Source organism: Salvia splendens, chromosome 2 (genome assembly GCF_004379255.2).
Source record: "Salvia splendens isolate huo1 chromosome 2, SspV2, whole genome shotgun sequence".
In the NCBI taxonomy this organism is placed as follows: domain Eukaryota; kingdom Viridiplantae; phylum Streptophyta; class Magnoliopsida; order Lamiales; family Lamiaceae; genus Salvia; species Salvia splendens.
The window spans coordinates 30,701,852-30,721,475 of NC_056033.1; the positions used below are offsets into that span (position 1 = coordinate 30,701,852).

Below are 19,624 nucleotides of genomic sequence, written 5' to 3' on the forward strand. Positions count from 1 at the left end.
TTACTGGGGATGATGAGGACGAGATCAAACAGTTGAGGGAGAACCTATTCACCGAGTTTGAGATGAAGGACCTGGGCCTACTAAAGTACTTTCTGGGCATTGAAGTGATGAGATCCGCCAAGGGAATATTTATCAACCAGCGGAAGTATGTCATTGACCTCTTAGCTGAGACAGGAATGCTCGACTGCAAGCCTGCAGAGACCCCGATGATGCAGAACCACGGTCTACGACTGACCGAAGGAGCTGAACTCACACATCAAACAAGATATCAGCGACTGGTGGGTAAGCTCATCTATCTCTCTCACACGAGACCCGACATTGCATACGCCGTGGGAATAGTCAGTCAGTTCATGCACAAACCTCAAGTTGATCACTGGGAAGCAGTCTTGAGAATTGTGCGCTATTTGAAGGGAACACCAGGGCACGGGATTCTGTTTGAGAATCACGGGAACTTGGAAGTACACGGGTTCACGGATGCAGATTGGGCAGGAAATCCAAATGATCGGAAATCAACTGCCGGATATTTTACCTTCGTTGGAGGTAATCTGGTGACATGGAGAAGCAAAAAACAGAAGGTGGTAGCTCTATCAAGTGCAGAAGCAGAATTTCGTGGAATCAAAAGTGGGATAACAGAGATATTGTGGCTAAAGAAATTACTGACAGAACTCGGCTTGATGTCAAAAGAGCCGTGTAAATTGTTTTGTGACAATAAAGCAGCTATCAGTATATCTGAAAATCCGGTGCAGCACGATCGAACGAAGCATGTTGAAGTGGATCGACATTTCATCAAGGAGAACATAGAGGGAAGAGTGATAGATCTCCCGTATGTCCGGTCAAAGGATCAGCTAGCCGATATCCTCACAAAGGCTGTGGATGCAAGAAGCTTTAATGAAGTATTGGGCAAGTTAAGAATGGGAAATCCCCTTGCTTAACTTGAGGGGGAGTGTTGGAAGATATGCAAATATTCACGGAATTAATTACGAGATCAATTACAATGATTCCTCCCCAATTATAGCTAGGGCAAATCAAGCTTGTATCTTACCATATGTAAAAATTCCTCTGCCTATTAAGGCATGTATTATTCCTACCGATCATATACTTGAATGAATATATTCTCCCTATTCAACACTAAGGAAAATATAATAGCTTTTTCAATACTTAAGATATAGGTTGAAATTTATTTTAGCTAAAACAATCCAATTTAAGTTGTGATTCAGTTACACCCTCGAATTCGACGTCAAATAAATTTGATCAGCCCAAGTTGGTCTTAATGTTTTGGTTAAGTTAGAAAAAGAAAAATATTCCCAAACTTTAGTTATCCATCTTTTTAAAATTTTGTTAATACTATAAGAACATGTACATCACTTTTTCGATTAGTTTGATAATCTTAAATGTGATATCTTTTGAGTGAACTTAGCACGTGCTGGATATATAAAACACGAGTCACGTAAATTTGTAACATAGCTATCACACACACAGCAAATGAAATTCGGATTACTCCAATTATCTAACTGTAACATAGCCACCAAACGGACCCTAACTATTCAGAAATACTAATAGTAGCTAATTTTATTACCCATCTATCCTTGAAAATTTGTCACTTATTTCAATTTTAGTTCGTCCTAAAAAATTTGTTAACTTTCACTTTTACTATTTTTGTAGTGGATCCCACAATCCACTAATTCATTCCCACTCACATTTTATTAGTATAAAACTTACATTCAAGTAACTTTTTCGCACTTTTTATTATATTTCTTAAAATCTGTGCTGGGTGAAATGATAACATACTATTAGGAACGGAGCAAGTATGTCCTTAGTAGCACCTAGCTTTATGGAGCACTCCATTTATTTGCATTCAATAACTCATGCCTTGGAGCTAGCTCTATATATTTATTTGCCTTGAACATGCAAGTTTTCCATCCAACAACATACAACACTTCCCCTCCTCCGGCCACCTCCTACCAACACCCGATGAGCCCCGCCCGAACCCTCGGCGACGTGGAGCAAACCTGGTGCCGTGCAGTAGCGTGCGGCACGGGCTCCACCGTCCTGACCCTCCAAATGGGCAAACCCGAGTCCAAACTCCCCCTCCTCCACCAAGTCCTCAAAAAGCTCCTCCACTCCCACCCCCTCCTCCGCTCCATGCTCCACTACAACCCCTCCACAAAGTCCTTCTCCTTCCTCCCCACCCCCTCCCCCGCCCCTCCCCTCCCCATCACCACCCACGACATCCCCACCACCGCCGCCCTCCTCTCCACCTCTGACCTCCCCCCCTGCCACCTCATCACAGAGCACGAGCTCAACCATACCCAATGGCGCCACCCAAGCTCCTTCCCATGCCACGTCATCCACGCCTCCTTCTACGCCCTCTCCGAGTCCCGGTCCGTCGCGGCGGTGCGCCTCCACGCCGCCGTCTGCGATCGGACCACCGCGGAGTCGGTCCTGCGCGAGATGATGGAGCTCGCGGTGGAGGCGGAGGGCGGCAGGAAGATCCCCGGAGCCGACAACGGCGGCGAGGGGAGCGCGGGGATCGAGGCGATGGTGCCACGTGGGGCGGGGAGGAAGACGCTGTGGGCCCACGGAGTGGACATGCTTGGGTACTCAGTGGGCTCATTAAGGCTGAGTAATTTGAAGTTCAAGAACACAAAGGTGGCCAGGTATTCCGAGGTTGTACGGCTCAAAATGGACACTCATCAAACTGCTTTGGTTCTTGCTGTGAGTTCATGTCTCTTCTCTGCCTTTTTGTTGCATTTATTGATTTCTCAACAACTTTGACCTAAAAACCAGTCGACCTGTCTCACTTTCGAATTAATACTACTCCTATTTCTGAGTGATGGATCATAGATGTGGAATCTGTCCTACATAATATATTGTTGAGATGCTATATTTAGGACACTATTTAATAGATGCGATAACATGACAGCCGTCCTTGTATGCCGCATATAATGATGTAAATTTCTGCAAGTATTTAGTAGAACAGCTTCATTTAATCATCCATTACATTTTTTTGAAACTGAGATAAAAAAGTACTCCTCCATTTCATCTTTTACTCTTATTTATAAATAGTTAAAAGTACAGAAAGAGTTAGTAAGAGAAACACCTTAGAGAAGACAATATATTAATTAGTGTAAATATTCTCAAACGTCTATCAAATGTTGTCCACTTTTACTATTTTGGTCCGTCCATAAAATATTGTTCACTTCACTTTTTTCCTTTTTTTTATTAATGAATCTCACTTTCCACTAGCTCATTACGCTCTCATTTTATTGTAAACCTAATACTCCCTCCGTCCATGAAAAATAGGACACAATGTGAATGACACGAGTTTTAATATGGAATTGGTAAAGTAAGAGAGATGAGAAAAAAGTAAGAGAAGTAGTGTTAGTGGAATGTGGGGTTCATATTATTAGTAATAGAGAAGGGAAAAAAAGTAAGAGAGAAGTTGTTGAAAACTTTCTTTTTTTTAAATGTGCTCTATTTTTTGTGAACAATAAAAAATGGTAAATGTGCTCTATTTTTTGTGGACGGATGGAGTATATAAAAGTGGACTCACATTCTTAGAAATTTTTCAACTCTCTTTTTCTTTTCACATTTCTTAAAACCCGTGTCGAGTCAAATGTGGATAATATTTGGTGGACAAAGGAGTACTCCCTCCGTTTCATAGTAATGAGAGCGTTTCTTTTCGGCACGGAGATTAAGAAAATTGTGTTAGGTGAGTTAAGTAAAGGGAGAATAAAGTGGAAAATGAAAAAGTTAGAGAGATGAAGAGAGAATAAAGTAAAAGAGAGTAAAGTAGGTGTGGAGAAATGTGTTGACTTTTACTAAAAATGAAAATGACTATATTACTATAGAACGTACCAAAAATAGCAAAATGACTCTATTACTATAGTCATACCTCAACCCCTCTCACGTACACATTTATAGTAAATAAATATTCTTTCTATTCCATAAAAAATCATAAAATAGAAACAACACAAACACAACTTTTTCTCGCTATTATTTTATTCTCTCTTCATCAAACTCACAAAATAATGTATATAATCATACACAATACAAAACATATATCATAAATAATTTCATATCTGTATGCATATGCCTCTGTGTTCCTTTTTATTATTATGTGACGGATCAAGTCTGATATCTGCTCGGGATTTTCATTCTATACGACCCGTAGGTCCCTTTTATTTATTTGACTTTTCCACAAAGGCCCCTCTTTGTATTGACCTTTCCATGAAAGCCCCTCTTTGCTCTTTATATTGACATTTCCACGAAGGTCCCTCTTTGCTATTTTGTTTGACCCGTAGGTCTATTATCATTGTATATGACCCGTAGATCTATTGCCATTGTATATTAGATCCAGGACAAGACCGCCACATATCCTATTTAATCTCATGATTCGAATTATTCCAATACCATACGATCAAACATATCCATTGCACCAATTACATATCCATATATTCCATCAATTAACTTCAATACTATAGATAAACATATCCATTGCACAAATCACATATCCACATTATATTACACCGTCAATAACACATAACTATTTTAGACTCACATCATATAATTCAAATATTCACTACAATTTAAAATAGATAATTTAACTGAACTTCAAATTCCTCTTTCCATTCTGCAGCCCATAAATCCCAAGTTTATTTTGCTTTGCTTACTCTAGAACCTTCTTCCTTTTTCCTTTCTTTGCCGAACTCATTTCTTTCGCTCCCGCCACCATATTTGTTTTTCTACTTCTTCTCTAATATTCCTCCCTATATTTATTATCATTTTCTTTTCTTTATATATTATCCTCCATAACATAAACTTATTCATCCTTACCTATATACTACACACGTCAATTGCATGAGACGTGCCATGTCCTTTCTTTTTCTTTTATACGTGTCCTAATTCAAATTCATATATATCTACTTGAAAAAGTGTCCTATTAGACTATTACATAACTTAACAAGTAATATATATACTATATAATAAAATAAACTACACATATGTATAAATACTTATTCTATTAAAATATTGGACAAAAGTCCCGAACACATTACAACATAAGTGTATGCACATTCATTACCTTTCTAAATTAACATACACATTTATATTTTCCATGTACTTAGTTTAATTATACTAAATTATCAAAAAACTAGTACCTTATAAACGTTATGTCCATGCTAATGACAAAGTAATATATAAAATTATAAAATAAGATAAACTTTGGTCAAGGATGTTACAATCGTGGAACGGAGGGAGTAATATAATAGGCATATCACCAATTGAATTTAGGATGAAACTTATCGATTTCTATCTGGTATCAAAATGAATTAATGAAACTTATCAATTTCTATCTGGTATCAAAATGAATTATCTGGGCTAAATTTAACTAATCTAATAATACATGACCGAAACTAAAAATGACTGATTCATCAGTATGTGCTGTCCATCGTAATAAAAAAAAGCTCTAATGGTGGTCACTCTTTTTATCAACATTTATTTATTAATTTGTGATATTCTTAACAAAGGGCTGCAAATCTAGAGGAATAAAACTTTGCGGAGCCCTAGCGGCCGCCGGGCTAATCGCAGCACATTCAACCTCCGGCAAGCTAACTAAGAAATACGGCGTCGTTACTCTCATTGACACCCGATCTCTTCTCCATCCACCTCTTTCCACTAATCATTTCGGTAAGAAAAAATATATCCTGTATAAAAATAAATAATTATGCATATTTATCTCTCTCCCAATTAATTTTTTTATTATTATTTCAAGGATACTACCAACTGGCAATCCTGAACACACACACCATACACGGCGGCGAAGAGGTATGGGACTTAGCCGAGAGGAGCTACTCACAATTCGCACGTGACAAAAAAAACAACACGCATTTTTCGGACATGGCGGACTTGAGCTTCCTGATGAGGAGGGCGATGGAGAATCCGAGCCTAACGGCGTCGTCGTCTCTGCGGACGTCGCTGATTACGGTGTTCGAGGATCCGGTAATCGACAACACGAGGGAGATGAAGCGGGAGATCGGCGTGGAGGACTACATCGGCTGCTCCTCCACGCACGGGGTGGGGCCCTCCGTCGCCATCTTCGACACCATCCGCAACGGCGAGCTCGACTGCGCCTGCTTGTATCCGGCGCCGCTGCACTCCCGGGATCAGATGCTGCACCTCATTGCCAACATGAAGAAGATTCTTGTTGATGGGAGTTACTGAGATTAATTTATTTAGTATCTATCTATCTATCTATGTTTTGTATTTGAATCTGGAATACTTGTACGATTCATTCTCCTTGGAGAAATCTAAGTATTTTCTTTTCTTTATGAAGAGTTATGAAGCATTAAATCGGGGTGTATCAAGAAAAATTTGTAGTTGCAGGTAGTTGTTGTGGGGTAAAAGTAAAACATACTCTCAGTCGTACGACTGTGGGGTTAATATTGGACTCCTCTATTCCGAAACAAAAAGAGTAAAAGTTTGAGTTATTAATATCAATTATGAATACATGGAAGAAAGTCTAGTTTATATGGTGTTGTGAACTTGTGATACATAGAAAGTGTATTAAGCTATGAGGTGCTGATTCTTTTTAAAGATAGTAGAATATACAATCATTGTATATTAATTCTTTCTAACACCGCTCATTGCCATTGTTACAAATGCTTTCGATAACGCTGATACCGAAAAATCTCATATATTTAACTAATAGTAGTAGTTTGGAGTTTGGACCACCAATTTTAATTTTTTGAATTTTCACTACATATTTTTATTGTGATTTTATGTTTCCCCTTCTCTTGAGTGTAAAATTCTTAATTAATGTTGATGTAATATCTACAAACCGATATACTTTCAAAATCAAGAAACTAATTTGAAATGATAACTACTTCTCTTCATTTTTCGATTTTGGAAACAAACTAATTAGTTTATTCAGTTTACAATCGGTCTAATTAGTTCTAATTACGAAAATTAATTAAATACATTTTTCAACTTTATTAAATTCAATAAAGCCTAAATCAATAATGTCTTTTGATTTATTGAAAGTTTGAAACTATTTCAATCAACTCTCTAAAACTTAATTTTTTAAATTTCAATATATAACTCATGAAACATGGTAGAGCATGCACTAATTGCATTGCAGTTCAAACTAGTTTAGACAATAAATAAACCTATTGTGATACCGATCGAATTTCTCTATGCACAATGAGAAAGTATTCGATTGTGGAGATTTATTGCAAAACAACTTAAGCATTATTTTTAAAAATCTTTCAATACTAATACCACTATAACACTTATGGCCTCTATATACCAAAAATACCACAGTCAAAATATACTCCCTCCGTCCCACAAAGATTGTCTCACTTTGACCGGACACAAATTTTAAGAAATATAATGAAAAGTGAGTTGAAAAAGTTAGTGGAATGTGAGTCCTACTTTTATATATTAGTTTTATAATAAAATGTAAGTAGGAATGAGTTAGTGGAATATGAGGTTCACTACCAAAAATAGTAAAAAGTGAAATGAGACAAATTTTATGGGACGGACAGAAATGGAAAAATGAGACAATCTTCGTGGGACGGAGGGGGGAGTACCACAGTCAAAATATATTTTTGCAAAAAATAATTTCACTAGTGTGCATAGAAAGAAATCCCAAAACTCCCACACGTAATGATTCAATTCTACAAATGTATTTTCTCTCTCTTTTGGCCCCAAAATTTGTTTGATTATTGGAAAGTTCTCTAGTGGAAATAATGGGCATTATTACATGGTAGACAAAAATGCTTTTACTATAATCATAATATTGAGAGGGAAATAAGTTCCAAATGGGTTATAAAACCGTACTAGCAATTAATAAAATACGACCCCAGAAGTTTTAGAGTTACTTTTGCCAAAGGATTGGTACTATTTTTCCAACAATAAATTAAGGAGAAACATATACCTCTTTTGTAGTAGTAATAATGTATCAATTGATTCAAATGCAGCCGAGAGAGGAGTAATTAATAAAAAAAATTCTATCATTGGTTCGGATAGAACAAAAGTTTCAAGTTAACATACTTGATACAAACTTTTTTATTCAGTTTCATTGTGATCGTGATACATTCTATCACCGAATGTCGTAGTACTATAATTTTGTGTTTATTATATAAATCTTTTAATTTGAGTTCATTAGTTTTGTGCACTTATTAGTACCATGAAAAATTTCTGCGCTTTTTATCTCCCAACCAATCAACGTATGGTCGCTTGGGCCTTTATTAGGCTTCAAGTCTTCAACTACTAGTATTATGATTGGGTGACAAAATACAATACAAATTAATATGAACTTGTATGTTAATGAAGCAGAAATGCTGCATGCCTGAATTAAATTCAAAAGATTTAATAAATTCATTACAAAACAACTCTATTGCCACCATCATTTAATGATGTCTCTCTGTCTGGATTGATATCTAGTTCGATAAAATGTAGGGTCGTCACTTAAATATGGATATGGTCATTATAATCTAATAGACAATTTTTAACTCTAGCCGTTGAAAAAATAATTTATTTATAAAAAAGTATAATAAATAAATTAAAATCGTCAATTAAATATGGATATGGTCATTATAATCTAATAGTAGAATTTTTTAACTCTAGCTGTTGAAAAAATAAATATTAAATAAAATATAGTACTCCCTCCGTCCCATAAAAATATGCACTCTTTCATTTTTAATACGTTCCACAAGAATATGCACTTTTTAATTTTAGAAAGTCTTTACTCTCTAAGATCATCACTAACATTGCGGGCCGGACCGCACTTGGGATCCCGGCCCGCGGCTTCGCGCGTTGGAGGGAGCATTTTTCCGGCCTGGGCCGCGCCCAGGGTCCGGTCCGACTGTGCGTTGGAGGTGCCCGGGCCGTGCCCCAACGAGTCCCTGCCGGGCATTGGAGGTGTTTCGGGCGGACCGCAAGCCCCAATTTTTAATTTTGTGCAGTTTGGAAGAGGAAGAAGAGGGAGAGCGTCGACGGAAAGAGGGAGCTATTTTTTATGTTTTCAATTTTTTTTTAATTTATAGTATAATTTATAATTATATGTTTGGAAATTTATTATTTTCGAATTAAAAATGAATTTCTCGTGTTATAATTGCTCAACGTTTTCAATTTTTACAAGTAAAATAGGTTGAAGTTGTGAATAGTGCAATTTAATAGTTGGGGCTTGGATGGACCTGCAGGGTTACAGCTGGGACTAAAATTTAGAGGAATGATGACGTGGAGGAGACTTGGGGCGTGAATCCGGGCCGGGGTTATAGATGCTCTAATAAGGTGAGACTCATTCTCCACTAACAATACTTTATTTACTTTTTCTCTCTACTTCTTTCTTACTTTACCAATTTTACATTAAAACTCGTGCTGAGCCCAAAGTGCATATTCTTTGAGGACGGAGGAAGTATATAATAAATAAATTAAAATAAGAAATGAATAGTTAAAAATTAAATTTCCAACTGGCATAGTGAAATGTGGATGTTGTTTCTTAAATACTCCGTAAAAAAAAGAAGCTGGAATGTATTGTGAGACTCATGTAAAAAGAATGAACAATTTTAGTGACATAGTTGTGGGTGACTTTATTTCAGCAGAATGCTTTCATTACCGGTGAAAGATTGATTATCTTCGCTTTATTAGGTCTATTCTTTTTGTTCATTTTTGGAGGTCATAACTCATAAGGGTTGTTCTCAAGTTCCTTTGCTCGATTCTTCATAACTTTATTCTATCTTTATATTTGTTATAGTTATTTGTTCTGATTCTCATCATATTTACATTTCATTATTTAAAATTTTTCAAGTTAAGAAGTAGTGATGTGAGTCATGTCAATGTGACAACGGTCAATGTTGTCTGTAGTCTCCCTAGTCCCTACCCTTTATTTCGTTTGGGAACTATTTCTGTAAATTTTCTAATATTTGGGTAAAAATAAATAGATTTGGACAAACTTAACACTTTCGATGCTACTATATTTTGGAATTTATTAGTCAATTACGATGATCTCGTGTGGACTGTGACCATTATTCTGTGGATTGTGTCCGTAATGTCTCTATATATATTTTTTATCATGTTATATGTAAAATATGTAATGGTGGGTTGTGACATTAATAGACACGGAATTTTATTTTTATCGTGTTCCTCATTTCCAAAATTTTAGACCAAAACAAGCCGCAAGTCATAACGTTATACCGCTAGTGATAGTATTTTGACCATAAATATAACGTGTCAATCATTCTTTATATATATATATAGGTGTATACTGTGGAGGGAAAAACGTCATATGTTCTGATTTTTATTTTCTCTCAATTTTTAGAGTTATTGTTTCTAACTTTCTAATGGAGTAGCTGTTTTTCATATTTATTTTATTCGGGGATCATCAATATGCGCAATTAATTTTATAAATGTTTTTGGGCTTTTGGCAGTGCTGTTTCACCTGTATCGTTTCGCTAATTGCTTCCGTGCGTAGTGGGCCCATCTGTGGACAGTTGGGCCGTTGTTGGGCTGGGATAAACTGATGGATAACAGTTCCGGTCACTTACATGAGAAATGCTCACGTGTAAGAAACGCAAAACACAATGGTAATTACTTACTCCCTCCGTCCCATATACTCTCACTTTTCATTTTAGGCCGTAAATTTAGGATTGATTTTTAGTGTAATTAAATTAAAATTTTAAGTGTAATGAGACATCACTTAATAAATGAGCTCTTAACTTAAACTAACATATTAATTAAATGCATTAATTCTAACTTAAACTATAAATAGTGTAAGTAGTTTGTGACGAATCGAAAAGTAATAGTGCAAGTAACATGGGACGGAGGGGGAGTATTAGGTAAATGAAAGTGGTCAGATTATTTTTCTTAATTGCTCAAATATCAAATGATCGATAAATTTAAAATTTTAAATAGACAATGTTATCATATCAGTCCTAACTGGCGTTCCATGCTCTACTTTGATGTTTTTTTTTACTTGTTCTAGCCTATCGGTTGGTTGAAAATTGACTATGATATAAAGATACACTAATCGGGTGTAATACAATTCAATGAAGAAGGAAGAAATTAAACGGAAATAAACTGAATTGAAATTACAAAGAAGAATTCGAAACAATAAACTGTAAAGATGTAAGCCGAGTCGAGGAGTCCTCTTTCCGCAAGACGAGATACGCACCAGTAGTGCTCTTGGATTGACGTATCGTCCCTAAAGATAAAACGGCTTCGTCTTGTTCGTTGCAACACCGCAAACAGAACAAGCTCCGGCGAACTAGATGATGGTGAGGGCAGAGCTTCGACGGAAGACTATACAAATGATATGCGTGGTTTGCAATGTTGCGTGTGTAATGCAATGGATGCATGCCTATTTATATGCCAAGTCCATTCATTGGTATTGATGAAGTCAACAACCATTATGTGAGTCATGATGGCTTGACTGTAATTGTCGGAGGTTACAAGCCGTTACGGGAGCTAGAGAGACATGATGCATCTGGACACGCTACACGACGAGATTCATCGTTGACCTTTTGGCACATGATGCGTCGGGGTCCATCAGAGACCTTTTGTCACCCGCTATGCGTCTGGGTCCATCATGGGCCGTTTGGGACCCGCTATGTGTTGGGACCCATCGTAGACCTTTTAGCACTCGTTGTGCATCGGGTCCATCGTGAACCTTTTGATACATGGCACCCGAAAGACAGGGCGCCGGGCACGGGTCACGGGACACGGTGCACTGAGCACGGCTCGCGGCTAGTGACGAGGCAGCGTGCACGCGTGGGCTCTACTGCCCATCTTAGTCCACTATAATTATCACACGTAATAATTCATCTTATTAAATACATGTTTAATATGGTTCTCTCCACCAATGTGGGATAATTAACTCTTATAATTAATCCCTTGGTTTTATCCCATAGCTCCTTTATAATTCACAATTGTGACAATCTTTAATTCACAATTTCTCACTCACCGGGAATCGGTTTGGAGAAAATGAATATATCAAAGTCATTTACTCCGAAAGTAGATCGCCTCTATTGCATTTAAATTTATAAAATTAAATGTCTCGTCACATTTATTCTTGGTCAAAGTCCATTGACCAAACACGATTCCAACAATCTCTCACATGAGTGAAAATTGCCAAATGCATATGTATGTAGACACTAGCTCAACCATCAAGAGGTATATAAGCATAAGGATATGTAGTTTTTGGCTTTGAACCATCCATAATCAACACCATCGGATACACAGGCAGACTAGTAACGCGATGCTTTGAATTATTCCTCCACGGCGTGCACCGAGACAATGATCTTAACACTTAAACACCCCAACCTCATCCGTTCTCACGTTTTGTGTCCATTGCGGCCTTGGACACCACTTTGGATTCACAAGTGTATTATTTGAATCGACCCACTTCACACTTACATAGGTGATTCATCGTCGAGTATCTTGCCATACTCGGTCTCCTTTGAGAACTCAGTCTCCTCGAGATCCTTTAGGAATCATTAAAAGTCATAGACTTAACCTCACCACTAGGCAAGTTTTTCAACACTCTATTGCTCTCTTGGGAATAGATATGGATGAGTGTTTCGCACGAACTCTCATAGCTTAGTTTTCAGATTGAACCAATTTCTTGGGATCTCCAGTCATCATGGTTGGGTTACCATTATGACAATTCTTTAGTTTGTGGCTTTCAAACCCATTCCCTCTAGCAACTTATTCATTTGATCACGATTTAACCATATGGTTAGCGGATCCACTATATTATCTAATGACTTCACATAGTCAATTGTAATCACATCTGTTGTGATCAAATGTCTCATGATATTATGTCGTCGACGAATATGTCGAGACTTACCATTGTAAAAGCCATTATTTGCCTTTCCTATAGCAGCTTAGCTATCACAGTGAATCAAAACTGGAGGCACTGACTTAGACCACTATGAAATATCTTAAAGGAAGTTCTTAAGCTACTCGATTTCCTCACTAGCTTTATCTAAAGCTATGAATTTTGATTACATGGTTGATCGGGCTATACATGTCTGTTTCATGGATTTCCACGAGACAGTGCCCCCCAATAGTAAAGACATATCCACTTGTTCAAAGTGAGTCTTTGTTATCGGATATCCAGTTCACATCACAGTACCCTTCAAGTACCAAGGGGTATCTAGAGAATTATAGCCCGTGATTTTGAGTATATTTCAAGTACCTCAAAACTCTTACAAGAGCTTTCCAATGCTCCTTGTTTGGATTGCTCGTGTAACGACTCAACTTGTTCACAATGCAAGCAATGTCAAGTCTAGTGCAATTAGTCAAATACATAATGCACCCAACGACCCGTGCATAATCTTCTTGGCAACGGGCTCACCCTTATTCTTGATCAAGTGAACATTGAGCTCTATAGGCGTCTTGGCCAACATGCCATTATAGGCGTTGAATATCTTTAGTACTCTCTCAACATAATGATATTGTGTGAAGATGATTCCTTCGAATTTTCTTAGAATTTTCATTCAAAAAATCACATCGGCTAGACCCATGTCCTTCATGTCAAAGTTTCTCTTTAACATGGTTTTCGTATCGTTAATCACTTGGGTGTTACTATCCATGATTAACATATCATCAACGTAGAGGCACGCTATAACATATCCATTATCAGTGTTCTTAATGTAGACACATTTGTCACATTCGCTGATTTTAAATCTATTTGATAACATCACATTATCAAATTTCAAGTGTTATTGCAATAACGCTTGTTTCAATCCATAGAGGGACCTAACCAGTTGGTATACCTTTCTCTTTTGTCTAGGTACTATAAAACATTTAGGTTGTTCCATATAGATTTCATCTTAAAGGCCACCATTTAGAAACGCAGTTTTAACATCCATTTGATGAATCTCAAGATTGTTCATAGAACCAATCGCGAGAAGCACTCGAATTGATGTAATCCTCGTTACAGGTGAATAGGTATCGAACAAAATGTATCATTCTTTTTCTTTAAAGCCTTTGACTACCAGTCAGACTCTATAGTTATCAACGGTTCCATCGTCCTTAAACTTCCTTTTAAGGACTCATTTGTATCCTAAAGGTTTAGCACCTTTAGGTAGATCAATCAACACCCAAGTGTGGTTTAGGAAAATTGAATCAATATCGTTTTGAACAGTTTTTCTCCAATGCAACCTGTCAGGGCCAACAAAGGCTACTTTTATTGATGTTGTTTTTTCATCCAACATAAAAACAATGTAGCCAGGACCGAAGGTCTTTGGTGTTCTGGCCATACTACCACATTTTAGTACTATATCGTTGGATCAGGCCTTGTTCGCATGTGCGATTCTGGTGCTTCATCCGCTGATTTAGAACTAGTGGCTTCATCTTCAATTCTCGTCTCAGAATTGGATGCAACATTTTCTTTGTCTTTGCGAGGAAATATAATTTTCAAGAAATACTACATTTCTTGACTCCATTGTTGTTCCTACGGTCGCAGTCGGTATTTCAGACTTGTAGACAACAAATCGATATGCACTACTATTAAGTGCATACCATTAAAGATGCAATCAACCGTTTTAGGACTGATTGTAACTTCTTTGGGCGGATGAACCATCTCTTTTGCCAAACACCCCACACTTTGAGGTATTTGTAGGATGACTTCCTTCCCTTATACAACTCATAAGGAGTGAAATCCTTACTTTTGAGTGAGATTTTGTTTAGGATGTAGTTGGCTGTCAAAACAGCTTTCACCCACTTGCTCTGGGGCATCCCTGGACAGTAACACATTTATAATCTCTTTAAGAGTTCAGTTTCTTGCGTTCTGTAGCACCAATAGATTATGGTGAATATGGTGCAACCGTTTGAAGAATTATACCACTTGTGTTGCATAATTCCTCAAACGGGGCTACGTATTCGCCTCCTCTATCACTTTGAATCATTTTGATTTACAATCCAAGTTGATTCCCGACTTCGTTCTTATAATTTTTGAACAATTCAATTGCTTCATCTTTACTTCTTAAAAAATAAAGTAACAACATCTTGTGAAATCATCTATGAACGTTATAAAATATTTTATACCACTTTTAGTTTGCACGAATTTTAAATCACGTACATCAATGTGAATTTTCAAGGGGTTTCATGTTTCGTTCAATAGAATGAAACGATAATCTAGTTATTTCCGCCTCAAGACAAATCTCACATTTGTTTTGGGTATTGACTTATTTTGTCTTTAGTAAATCCAAGTTTACTAAACTTTTATAGCATTAGGATTCATATGTCATAATCTATAATGCTACAAATAGGAGGAAGTGTTGGCATTTTCATTATTAGCCAATGGCTTTTCAACACGGCGAATAACCGATACACTTTGTTTAAAAAGACCCTCGGTTACATAACACTTTCCGATAAATTTTCCAAACTATATACACATAGAACTTATCAGACTCAAATACAAGTTTAAACCCTTATTTACAAGTATTGATCCAAACTAGGTTCTTGTGTATGTCTGGGACATGCATCACTTTCTTCAGAGTGATTGTCACGTCGGACGTCATCTTGAGGACCACATCTCCAACGTCGACACATTTGGACGAGACTTGGTTCCCCACGTTGAGCTTCCTCCCCTCAACGGTCTTGTAAGTGTAGAACTTACTTCTATTGGCACATACGTGGGCAGCGACGCTCATTTCGATATACCAACCACCTTTGTTTTCGACGTGATTGACTTCTTCAGTTATCACTGCGACTATTTTGCCTTTGGCATGTTTGATAAAGTTGGCTCCACCAAGCTTCTTGGTTGGTGACTTCATCTTTCTCCCGACATCTGGACGGGTGCCAAATGTCTCCCGACATCTCCCATGGAATGGGCGGGTGCCAAATGTCTCCCGACATTTTTTCAAGACACGGACGGGTGTCAAACGTCTCCCGATAATTTCTAAGGGACCAACGTGTGCCAAATGTCTCCCGACATTTGCTAAGGCCATCCACTACGATGTCTCTATACCGTCCCTTAAACCGTCCCTTAAATACTATTTGACCACTATTTGAGGGCCCCACTGTCCTTTTTTCCTCCATCCCTTAACTAAGGGACGGAACCTGCAACCCTCCGTCCCTTAACCGTCCCTTATTCTGTCCCTTAATTACTATTCATTCAATTTCATTTTTTATTTTTTTTCTCAACCCAATCCAATTAAAACAAACACACTTTATTAAAAACACACTTTATTAAAAAACACACAACATAAAAAAACACACAACATAAAAAAACACACAACATAAAAAACACACAACATAATTTAAAATACAAATTTAAAGAAAAATAAAAAAACTACACCGCCGGCTAATCATCCTCCGGAGGCGGTCGAGGTTGAGGGGGAGTCGGAAGGCCAAGTTGTGCTGCCATATACACAATTCCGTTCCACCAGGCCGTGAATTGGGCGTACGAGAAGCGGGAAGTGTCCGCCATTGTGGCGGTCATGTACGCCACCATAAGTGTGTCCGAGGCTCCCTGCGAGCCCGATCACGAGGCCGGCTGGCTTGATTCACCTCGGCCCTTCCTTTCTCTAGCCGCTTTCGCCGCCTTCGTCCCTTGCGGCCGACGGCGCCCACTCGCGGATCCTCCAGTATCGCCGACCGTACCCGCAAACTCCTGGGATTCAGCCTCAGATTGGCTGATGCCCTCAGCGGTGTCACCACCAGACGAGTATTGGCCACTCGCCGTATGCTTCGTGCGCTTCGAGGTTGAGCCCGAGCTGGAGTGAAAACCACCGGCCCACCGTTCCTCGTCCTTGACGGCCTGCCAAACATCAACAAATATGAATTGATGACGTTCGTCCTGGTAGTAGGCGCGCAAAGCGGACGTCAAAATGCCGGTTGCCGTTGCGCCGCTTTGGTAGCGTGCCTCTTCGGCCGAGTAGATGCCGCAGAATTTTTTGACCTGTCGGTCGACTCGGTCAAAGTGAGAGCGGAGCATTTTAAATTTGCGCTTGCGGGAGCCTTTCAGCTTTATCTGGTGGTAGACCTCGCAGCCCTTTTCCCAGAAACACTTCCGAGATTGTTGATTCCCGACGATGGGATCGTACGAGACAGTGATCCAGGCGTTGTACACCGCCAGCGTTTCGAGGTTGTTGTACGGATGCCGGCCTAGATCCTCTTCCTCTTCTTCCTCTTCCTCCTCGTCCTCGCCCGCCTGGGGTTGTACACCGCCTCGGCCACCTCCACCGCCTCGGCCACCTCCACTGCCTCGGCCTACTCCCGGCGTGGGATCAACGGGAAAATCCTCCCGGATCTGGGATAATCCATGCGAATACCGCGGGGCGGAGGGACGGACATATGCATCAAGGTCAAAATTGGGTGGTTGGTACCCCCTGGCATCGCCGAACCCTGGGTCCCCGGCGTTGACGAACCAGAACCGCCCAATGTGTTGATCATGGTCTCCCAATCGCCGAACGCGTTGAGATCCCACCCGCCGGAGCCGGAATCGCCGTAGTTGCCGTCGCCGTCGCCGGACATCTTGAGTTGTTATATGAAAATTTGAGAGAAAATTTAGATGATAGGAAGAATAGATGTGTAGTTGTGTGTGAAAAGATAATGAGTTTAGGAGTATTTATAGAGTAAAAAAATTAATTAAAAATTAAAAAAAAAACAAAAAACGGTATTATTACCGTTACAAATTTTTTTTCTTTTATTTTTCTTTTATTTTTTTAAAATTCGAATTTTTTTAAAAAAATATTTATTGCGTTCGCACGTGACGACGCCCACTCGCGGGCCGGCGAGTGGGCGTCACGCACGACGCCGGGTCGCGCCACGTCGCTTAGGCGCGTGGCGAGACAGCCCGTCTCGTGGCTCGACGGGACGCGACGCGGGACGGCGCGGGATGGGATGGCGAGCTGCAACGCGTCGCGCCGGGGTCCCGTCTCTCCGGGAAGGGACGCGAGACGCCGGCGAGACGCGTAGTGGATGGTCTAAGGCACGAACGGGAGACAAATGTCTCCCCATGTCTCCCGACGAATGAGAGACCGATGAGTGCAAAATTTGCTCCCGACATCTCCTAAGACACGGACGGGTACAAAATTTGCTCCCGACATTTCCCCTGGCACAAATGTGTGTCATACGACTCCCGATATTTCCTAAGGGACTGGCGTGTGCCAAATGTCTCCCGATATTTTTTAAGGCACTAACGAGTGCGAAATGTTTCCCCATATCTCCCGACAGTTTGAAGACGCAGACGTGTGAGAAATGTCTCCCAACATTTCCCATGCCACGGACGGGAGTTGAATGTCCCTCATGTCTCCCGACGAACGGGAGACATCCCTTGATACCAATGGGACACGGCCAACGACCCTATCCATGTTGGTTGAAAATTGACTGTTATACAAAGATACACTAACTGGGCGTAATACAACCCAATGAAGAATGGAGAAATTAAACGGAAATAAACTGAATTGAAATTACAAAGAAGAATTCGAAACAATAAACCGTAAAGATGTAAGCCAAGTCGAGGAGTCCTCTTTCCGCAAGACGAGATACACCTTGGTAGTGCTCTCGGATTGACGTGTCGTCCCCAAAGATAAAATGCTTCGTCTTGTTTGTTGCAGCACCGCAAACAGAACAAACTCTGGCGAACTAGATGATGGCGATGGCAGAGATTCGACGGAAGACTATGCAAAGAGAGAGAGATAACTATGCAAATGATATGCTTGGTTTGCAATGTTGTGTGTATAATGCAATGGTTGCATGCCTATTTATAGGCCAAGTCCACTCATTGGTATTGATAGAGTCAACAACTATTATGTGAGTCATGATGGCTTGGCTGTAACCGCCGGGGGTTACAAGCCGTTACGGGAGCTAGAGAGACATGATGCATCGGGGTCCATCGGGGACCTTTTGTCACACGCTATGCGTCGGGGTCCAACGTGGACCGTTTGAGACCCGCTATGTGTCGGGACCCGTCGTGGACCTTTTAGTACCCGTTGTGCATCGGGTCCATCGCGAACCTTTTGATACATGGCACCCGGCAGACGGGGGAGCCGGGCTCGGGTCACGAGACACGGTGCACTGAGCACGGCTCGCGGCTCGTGACGAGGCAACATGCACGCGTGGGCTCTACTGCCCATCTTAGTCCACTATAATTATTACACGTAATAATTCATCTTATTAAATACATGTTTAATAAGGTTCTCTCCACCAATATGAGATAATTAACTCTTATAATTAATCCCTTGGTTTTATCTCATAGCTTCTTTATAGTTCACAATTATGACAATCTTTAATTCATAATTTCTCACTCACCGGGAATCGGTTTGGAGAAAATGAATATATCACGGTCATTTACTCCGAAAGTAGATCATCGCTATTGCATTTAATTTTATAAAATTAAATGTACATTCAAGGTGGCTCAAGAACCTTGGACCATTTAATTTACACCATAAGTCAAATTGGATCAATTTGTTTGGTTTGGTAATGAATGTTATGTTATTCAGACTTTTTAGGAAGATTGTATTTGTCCTGAATAACTTAGGTTGAGGTATAATTTTATTTAAGATTGATAAAAATCGAGGTTAGAATTTAGATTATCTGATTTTTAGATGTTCGATTCATTGAATATTTTTATGCAATTTTAGAACTTTTTATTTAGATTGATTTTTATAGT

The 19,624-nt window shown here is 39.2% G+C and overlaps 1 protein-coding gene across 1 annotated transcript; it reads left to right on the forward strand.

Annotated features, from left to right (window-relative positions):
• Nucleotides 1–1,851: 1,851 nt before the first annotated feature.
• Nucleotides 1,852–6,333, forward strand: LOC121764379. Its single transcript, XM_042160414.1, has 3 exons — nucleotides 1,852–2,715; nucleotides 5,529–5,688; nucleotides 5,774–6,333. The coding sequence occupies exons 1-3, from the start codon at nucleotides 1,906–1,908 to the stop codon at nucleotides 6,220–6,222; spliced, it is 1,419 nt and encodes a 472-aa protein (XP_042016348.1). The 5' UTR covers nucleotides 1,852–1,905; the 3' UTR covers nucleotides 6,223–6,333.
• Nucleotides 6,334–19,624: the final 13,291 nt, after the last annotated feature.